The sequence below is a fragment of the Limulus polyphemus genome, unplaced genomic scaffold (genome assembly GCF_000517525.1).
Source record: "Limulus polyphemus unplaced genomic scaffold, Limulus_polyphemus-2.1.2 Scaffold3525, whole genome shotgun sequence".
Lineage (NCBI taxonomy): Eukaryota > Metazoa > Arthropoda > Merostomata > Xiphosura > Limulidae > Limulus > Limulus polyphemus.
The window spans coordinates 62,625-72,271 of NW_013669135.1; the positions used below are offsets into that span (position 1 = coordinate 62,625).

Below are 9,647 nucleotides of genomic sequence, written 5' to 3' on the forward strand. Positions count from 1 at the left end.
TTACTGAAAACAAACTTTGATAATTATCAGTGTATTTAGAAAACAATTGCTTTGAGAACAATAGGCTGACGACAGCTGAGGATCTTCGGAAATATGATTTTCATCTAATCATATTATAATTTCCACGACGACTTTCATCTAGTCATATTATAATTTCCACGACTTGCATCTAGTCGGAAATTATAATATAGAAACTAAAGACTTATTTCACTATGAAAATATATTTAATGCGGTATTATACAAAAACTAGACATGTAGCAATTATCTCTATAAAATCATAAAAGATTCATTGGGTAGCTCTATTATTTTTACATCCAACTATTTCTTAATACTACAGTCCTGAGCTAACACACATAGTACTGGGGGCCTATTACATAACGTGGTTAAATTTTATTTATGGTTAAAAAACCATATATATATATATGATTAATTCAAACAGATTAAGTGACATTTCAAGTAAAAGCTGTAAGAAACAAATTATTTCGTAAGAAATACATATATACATAGTCGTATGTTTTAGTCCCTCCCGATTTTCCAATATACTGGAGACGCTAAATAGCATGAAAATGTCTAGGAATTAATAGACGTTGGTGTAATCTTACAATAAACTGAAACAGGTAATCTTTTATTTGAAAATATGTAATATTAGTATTTTGTAAAGACATTCATGTCCTTAACAGTTAGTAAAGTGATCTTCTTTCTGTATGTAACTTTAGTATTTTGTAAAGAGAACTCCGCCATAGCAGGTACAAAGCCGGAGGCATGGTTGCCGTAAAGGCATCCAATCCGGCGTAAAAACGTTGCAAAATAAATATGGAGAAGATCACGTGGTATGAACTAATAAGGAAATTAGTGAAATGTCTGAGGAATAGAAGCGAGACTGAGGTGGTTTGGTCACGTGAAGAGAAGAAGAAGAACAAGTAATACGGAGAGTATTAAGGCTACTAGTAGCCGGCAATAGAAGACAGGGAAGACCAGTAAAGCGTTGCAAGGATGAGAGACGACGTGAACGAGAAAGGAATTGCCGAAGACCTGACAACAAATAAAGATGATTGGAGGAGGAAAACACGTGTAAAGGACAGCGACCCCTGCTAAATGGAAAAGCTGAAGAAGTATATTATATAGACTTTCATAAGCTTAACAGTAAAGGGTTTATATTCCTTTTTCAGTGTCAACTATGTATACAGTTATGAAGCCTAGTCTTATTATTTCCATTTGCCCTTGTCCAGGGTTGCTGATGAGGTGTGGAACTCTCCGACACTGACATAATTCAGTAACAAGAAGTAAAGCGAATGATAGATTGGGCTTAACATCAATTTTTAAACATTTCAAGCAGTTTATTGGCTAAATAATTCACAAGAATAAAATAGTAACTTCAACGCTGAATATTCTTAATATTCCTATAACTGGATATGGGATCACTTTATGAGTAACAACTGAAACCCTAGTTACAAGACTGCACACAGTAAATATTTGTCTATTTGTAACATTTCGTTATATACCTTTTTGATCTCTACAGCATCCATAATTAAAATTTCACAAACACCACAAGATACATTACGAGAAAATATTATACTAAAGGACAATCTCTTAATCCATAATTAAAATTTCACAAACACCACAAGATACATTACGAGAAAATATTATACTAAAGGACAATCTCTTACATTTAATGTCCAAGGAACACCCACTGATGGGCTGTAATGGGCCGATGGTTAGGGCGCTCCACTCGCAATCTGAGGGTCGTGGGTTCGAATCCCCGTCACACCAATCGTGCTCGTCTTTTCAACCGTTGGGGCGTTATGACGTGAAGGACAATCCCACTATTCGTTGGTAAAAGAGTAGCCCAAGAGTTGGCGGTGGGTGGGGTTGACTAGCTGTCTGATCTCTAGTTTATGACGCTAAATTAGGGACGGCGAGTGCAGATAGCCCTCACGTAGCTTTGCGCGAAATTCAAAACAACCCAAACAAACTACCCACCGAAACCCATTATATCCCTCGTGTATATATAATGGGAAAGTGTCAAATTGCTGTAGAAATGCAAAAAAAAATAAAAGAGTTAAAAACGAAAATATTTTCGGAACATTATGCAGTACACAACACCTGGCGGATATTTCAATGTCTATAATTTTGTACTTCATGCTTAGGAATGAAATTATGCTTCCATATCCAGTGTTTCTATGTATTTTATTTATTCTAGTACATTGGTTTGGTTTGTTTTGAATTTCGCGCAAAACTACACGAGGGCTATCTGCGCTAGCCGTCCCTAATTTAGCAGTGTAAGACCATAGGGAAGGCAACTAGTCATCACCACCCACCGCCAACTCTTTGGCTACTCCTTTACCAACGAATAGTGGGATTGACCGTAACATTAGAACGCCCCCACGACTGAAAGAGCGAGCATGTTTGGTGTGATGGGGATTCGAACCCGCGACCCGCAGTTTGTGAATCAAGCATATTCTAGTACTTAGTTTCACTCGTCAAGCTGTAGTTGGGAATCACGGAGTTTATAATACTTTCGTGTAAATCAATTATGAGTGTGTTAGCTCTAAACTAAGGTTATAAATGAAGACATTGATTTGAAAATAAACTCGTACTGAAAACGTCACATAGTTACGCTCATTACACGTCTGGGCATTTTGTTAAATTTACACCTTAATAAAAAAAAATCCACGAAACGATCGTTTTTGTGGAACAAAGCCCATTTTGCAACATTGCTTTTTTTTAACTATACCCAATGTGAATTTGGATAAACAAGTTTTGAAGTTTGAGTTTTGTGCTTTCAAGTGTTACTCGTAATAACAATCGAACTTATTTACTCCCACCTTTCTCCCAGGATATTTGATCAATCGGGTACCCAGCAACTCGACAGTGGAGATAACTAGTTTCAGCCGACACTACAACTTTAGCTGGCATAGTTTTCACTATGGGGTTTCCAAAAACGTTTAGACGGGCGGAATGGCGTATGCTGCCAACATCATTTCCGGCGGTGCACTCGTACGCTCCTCCATCTTGGACTTGGACGTTGCTAATATTGACGAAACTAACCACATTTCCACTGCGACTGACATAATCCCCTATGCGTACTCGGTCATTGTCTGGCACGGAATATCCATCCAAAGCCCACGTTACCTGAGGAAGTGGAGTTCCTGATGCAGTACAGTGTAAAGATACGCTAGGTCCTGGATTCAGGGTCTGGTCAGGGAATGTCTCTAGTAGAACTGGAGCAGTTTCTGGAATGAAACGTATATATATATATAAATATAGTGAAAGATTAATAAATACGGTACAAATGAAATACGTTTTTTTTGTTTTTTGAATTTCTCGCAAAGCTACAAGAGGGTTCTCTGTGCTAGCCGTCCCTAATGTAATAGTGAAAGACTAGAGAGAAGGCAGCTAGTCATCACCACCCACCGCCAACTTTTGGTCTACTCTTTTACCAACGAATAGTGTGATTGACCATGACATTATATCGCCCACCCCGCGGCTGAAAGGGCGAACATGTTTCGTGGGACGAGGATTCGAACTCGCGACCCTCAGATTGCGAGTCGAGCGCCTTAACTACCTGGCAGTGCCGGGCATGAAACATATAAGAATTATTAAGTTCAGAATAACTATGTAAATGTTTTAGTTCTTTATTTAATTTAAACGCTTTCATACAGGGGTGACTCTTCAGGCACATAATAGTTGTAAACATGACATCACGGAGTTACAAGTTTGTTGTTTGTTTGTTCTCGAGCACAACGCTACACAACGAGCTATCTGTACTGTGCTAACCACGGATATCATCGCCCGGTTTTTAGAGTTTTATAAGTCTTCTGATTTACCCTGAGCCACGGGGGAGGGATGAAGATACAAATAATAAAATAGAATAAAAGATGAAAATTTATAACTAAAAGGGACAAAAATGATTTTAATCCTAATGTTTATAACAAGTGTTGACTGGAACAATATTATTAAATACTTTGGTTTTGCTTTCCGCTCTATTTCATAGTTTGAAAACAGTTTGTAAAGTTGAAAATTGCGGTCTGTGCATTACAACAAGTCTACAAATGTTCATTCACACTATCAGGGTTTTCATATATATATGTGGGCTGGAATTCTTTTACAGTAGGTGCCTGTGATTTGTTGGCGATAAATTCGAACAATATACGGACAGCACACAATCCACTTGTTTCAAAATAATATATATATATATTCAAAACAAGCCAAACGTTTGTCTTTACATTATAAGATATCACGATTGTATCTAAAACTCTAAATAATTCTATTTTTTCTTCTATTATCACAATATAATTAGTGATAAGTTCACTTACGTTACCCCGTGGGTTACCACAGTTTTAAACAGAGCTTTAAATAATTCTCTTTTACATCAAAAGTCCATACAGGCTGGTTCACTTGCTTTAGACCTCAATTTACGAGACTAATTATTCTTCTTTAGTCTGTTTCTTACAGCTAAGTCTGAGATAGATTCATTTACGTTACTCCATGGGTTACTACAGTTATATCTCGAACTTTAAATAATTGTCTCCTTTTCGTCAAAGTCCACACAGGCGGGTTCAGTTACTTTGACAAGACAAATTATTCTCCTTATCTCTGTTAAACTCTGAAACTCACTTCAGATAACGCCAGTTACGGTGAAACTAACAAACATGCAGTCTATCTTCACTTTCACTAACTTAACTTTTTCTGACTTCACTTAACTTGTTAGTTATCACAGTTTTATCGTCAAAAGTCCACACAGGCTGGTTCAGTTACTTTAGAACCCAATTGACAAGACAAATTATTTTTTCCTATCTCTATTGTTACAATACAGCTGTGAAACACACTATGTAAGAAATTCCCCGTTAAGGCTAATCACTCACACGCTGGCTAAGTTCGCGTTTTCTTTCACTAACTAACTTACTATCTGCACGTATTTATAACACGCGACAGAGAAATCTAGAATTATCTAGCCCTCTAGTAGCAACAATATTACACATAACTAGAAAATTTTGGAAGCTTCGAGTAAGATGACGTCAACAATATTTTTACTAAAGCCTACTACATAAGTAAACTGCATATTTAATTTCTGTAGTGCATATTTGTGTATATAAGACATATTAATGCTGGAAATAAACGATCTTCTAACCCCAAAATGTAGTTTTTTATTTAATTAGACATTAAAGTTTCGCTTTACAGCTTCTTCAGGGGCGTGCATTAAAACACGAACCGAAACTGACAGAACAAAGCTTCAGATGGTTTAAATAATAAAATCTATTCAAATCTATAACGTGCATTTGTACAGCATAATTTTGATGTATTAAGTAGTAAAGAAAAGTATTGTTGAAACGATAAGCAGTTGATTATTTATATCTTCTTACCCATTAACTAAATACGTACATTGATATCAGATTGTTTGTCTTTATATACTTACAAATCTGTATACTTGAATCATATAATGAAGCACCTTTTCCAGCGTTTCGACTATTCAATAGTTCCTTGTAATACGAGCTTCCAGAAGGAGTGAATTCAAACTGATATAGAATGAACCCGCAGTTTTGTTATTATTTGGTCGTTTAGAACAACGCAACACATCACAGTATATACTAATAATGCCTATTCATCTTTAATAAACGTTTCAACCTATAATATCTATTATTACCTTTTAAACTACAAAAATTGTCTAGATCCTCGGGTAGGATCTCGATATTTGAAAGTACTCAAAAACAACCTACCACCTAAAACCAGTTCTAAAGCAGCTTGTGCAGAATCGTCTTTGTTGGTTACGTAACACTGGTAAATGCCTTTATCTTCACGTCCAACAGATGATATGTGAAGCGAACTACTAGTTAGAAGACGAAACTTCATTCCATCAGGCGTCAGAGGGCGCTGATCTTTAACCCACTTTACTGTGTTCACTGGAAATCCTGACACGTTACACGTTAGGATTGTGGATCTTCCAGCGTCGACAAGGAGTCTTTCGGGAGTGAGCTTTGCTTTTAACGGAACTAAAACAGGATAACATCCAGAGTTAGTATAACTCTACAACGATAAAAAAACAGCTTTATTTGTTAAACATTTTTTGTAAAAATAGTAATAATAATAATATATAAGATTGGAGCTTATTAGAATTATAGCATGATAAATAGTTGCAATGGGCTATCTGTGCCCTGCTCACTACGGGTATCGAAACCCGCTTTATATCGTTGTAACTCACTAGGGGAGGCTTCTACGATTGTTAAATACATTTTCATTCCTTTTGGCTTTTTTTTTTTTAACCAAACATGCATGCTATTCCTAAGTCTTACTGTAAACCACTTATATTTCTGAAAGTCAAGTTGTAAAGTATACACATATATAACTTTTATGATTTTTTTATCATCTAACAAAGAAAAATTACCTGTGACTGTTAGGTGTGTTTCCATTCTTTTCAGTCCTATGTTATTTTTCACTAAACATACGTACGTACCACCAACCCTGACGCTGGTTTTTTTAATAAAAAGGGAGCCACTTGCTTGTATTATATTTCCACTGGCTGAAACTGGAATTAGGTTCGTCCCTTCTTTTTTGTACCAGCTAACAAAAAAGCAACTAGATTAATATAAATTAAGGTTCGTCCCTTGTTTTTTGTACCAGCTAACAAAAAAGCAACTAGATTAATATAAATTAAGGTTCGTCCCTTGTTTTTTTTTGTACAAGCTAACAAAGAAAAGCAACTAGATTAATATAAATTTAGGTTCGTCCCTTGTTGTGTTTTTTTGTACCAGCTAACAAAGAAAAGCAACTAGAGTAATATAAATTAAGGTTCGTCCCTTGTTTTTTTTGTACAAGCTAACAAAGAAAAGCAACTAGATTAATATAAATTAAGGTTCGTCCCTTGTTGTTTTTTTTGTACAAGCTAACAAAGAAAAGCAACTAACTTAATATAAATTAAGGTTCGTCCCTTGTTTTTTTGTACCAGCTAACAAAGAAAAGCAACTAAACTGATATAAATTAGAAATTAGTTTATTGGGAATATTTCGCATAAAATCGTCGAAGGTAAAAAATTGTTTCGAATAGTTAAAAATTAAAAACAATGATTAAACATGTTTATCAAAAATTATCTAATCCTATATTCTATCGGCAGTTATTTGTGGATTTTTTTTTCATCCATAGAAATGTTCACTAATATACACACACAGATATACATATATATAAAAACAATATGTATAACTCATACAAGTTTCCACCTGTGGGATACAAATTACATAACATAATATAACACTGTAACACTATAACACTATAACACTTATACCTTTCTATTTTTCCTCTTCTTTATTGTTTTATTCTATTGATTTAGTGAGTTCAAAGGTCATTCTTCAGTATTTAATTTTATATTTGATCTACAATAAAAGCATTCAAGTACAGCCTTACAGCTAAACAGAAAAAAAAACCTAAATTAAATAAATATCTTTTTTTTTAAATATACAGTCATAGAATACAATTCTTATATAAATTAAATATATAAAATATACTAAAAATAAAAAGTTTATCAAATAGTGTTTTTCTTTTAATAAACATTTATTCTAATTATACTTTATCCTGTTGTTATTGGAAAGAGGTTCATTCCGTAAGCTATAACAATACAAAATATACCTGTTAGTTACTATGTTGTCCTTTTTGTAACTCTTAGTAATAATTTTTTTATTGTTGCACAATTCCAACTAACATTACTCACAAAATATTAAGATTTGTTTAAAAAAAATTGACTTTGTTTTTTTTTCCTAACATATATACAGTTGTTCTACAAAATTATAAACCCGTTTCTCCCAATAAATAAAGTTTAATTTTATATTTTTACCGGGTTTTATGTTCATACTTAGACATGCCACACGATATAATTGGATGTATTGAGTTAACACACGTTCAATATCTGACATAGACGAATTATTAGGTCCTAATAAGCACATATTAGCTCAGAACTAACTCTTTAACGAGATTAAAAAACAGCTTATTTTCATTTTGATACAAACGTAATCAATATACTGGTTCATTACAAAGTCGAAGATAAAATACAATAAACAGAACTGATTAATCGCCAAATTAGATTTATATTTAAATTGTAACATTTATCTTTAAACATGTAACAAATTACTAAACAGAAGGGAAAAAATAGGTTAAGTTATCACATTTGTATTAATATAATCCGAACGTTAATGATGGTACTCTTTAGTTGGTTTAGAAGAAAACAGATGGCCGGTATCTGACGGAGTGGCAGCTGTCATCAATTTTACATCTACTAGAAACAACGGGCGTGTAACTACTGGGGAACTGACAAGATAACTGAAAGACATTCAGCTGTAAACTGGCGAGTTCTGAAGCGTCAATTGCTTTTCTTCTCATTATCCTTCATTTGTGACACTTTGGAATGTAATAAAAGCCCAATCGAGCATTATCCATTATAAAAAGTTAGAAATACTATGTTATCACTCGTTGTTGTAATACGTCGATATCTTTATTTTTGTGCTAAGATGCACGAGACCATTGACACCAATTATAATTTTTTTCTTTTTCGAAGCAGCACGTGAGTAGCTTTTGCGAACTTCAAACTGGTAACAATAGAAAGGATCTGCTCGATCTTATAATTACTATTCCGATATGAATCATTCTTTCGTGTTCACCAATGCATTCAATACTCGGTCTGCCTCGATGACCTGGACCACAGTCATAAGTCTTGATTGGAGCTCGTTAATTTAAGTACTACTCATCCGTTGTGCTTTCCACATTCAAGTTGCTACATGTTTTAGATTAGCAAATTCAAGTAGCGTAACATTAAGATGATCAATTGAATGTGATGACAGTAAGTAAGTAAGGCGTGGAAAACTGAAAAAATACCACATCGCACAATATCGTATTAATATGTGAACCATAACCTCATTTTTGACTGTAATATCTTCGTTAAAAAAGGAATTATAACCTAACCGGAATAACGGAATAATTGTGCTTTTCACACCAATTTTAAACTTTGATAAAATGAGAAAATAAAATAGATACTGACAAAACCAGTTCACTTGTTGCCGCTCAATACAATTATTTAAACAGAAAGTTAACAACTGTTTATTCATATATTTAGACTAATAACAAATAAATAATCTTTATTCGTGATTTTTCTACTAGAGTAGACGTTTCTCGTAGTTTTAAAAATAAATAAAACCTACGGATTAAAACAAATAAAAATAAAGTTAAACTTATTTTCGATGTAGAATCGTAGGCCTGAAATAATAATATATTTGCACTTCTACGTAAATATTGAAAAAGTGTAATAGAACGAATTAATGGCCCTAGTAAATGTGTGTGTACTTAGAGCTAGTGACAGATATTATATCGTACTATTAAGAGGGTTATTTTGTGTATAAATACTAATATTCTACAAGAGAATTGTTCTAGTATTTCTTTAATATTCCAATAGTAACACAATAAATTTTATGTTAAAATTAAGAATATATCCTTCCATTTTAAAACGTAAAGATATAATAAGTGAATAAATATGTATTAGAAATAATAACCTAATTATTAAAACTATTATATAACATTCAGACAGAGAGAGAGAGAAGTAGATAATAATAATCTTTGAAAAAAAATAACTTTGCATTTTATATATATATATTACTTAATATCTGTGGATA

At 33.5% G+C, this 9,647-nt stretch overlaps 1 protein-coding gene across 1 annotated transcript in view; it reads right to left on the reverse strand.

Annotated features, from left to right (window-relative positions):
* LOC106469521 (Down syndrome cell adhesion molecule-like protein Dscam2) overlaps positions 1-9,647 on the reverse strand; it is a 120,162-nt gene that overhangs the window by 54,770 nt on the left and 55,745 nt on the right. The window contains exons 6-8 of the mRNA XM_022398060.1: positions 6,383-6,558; positions 5,718-5,990; positions 2,826-3,233 (exon numbers count right to left, since the gene is read on the reverse strand). Coding sequence (XP_022253768.1) covers positions 2,826-3,233; positions 5,718-5,990; positions 6,383-6,558 — 857 coding nt within the window. The remainder of the gene's footprint in view (positions 1-2,825; positions 3,234-5,717; positions 5,991-6,382; positions 6,559-9,647) is intronic.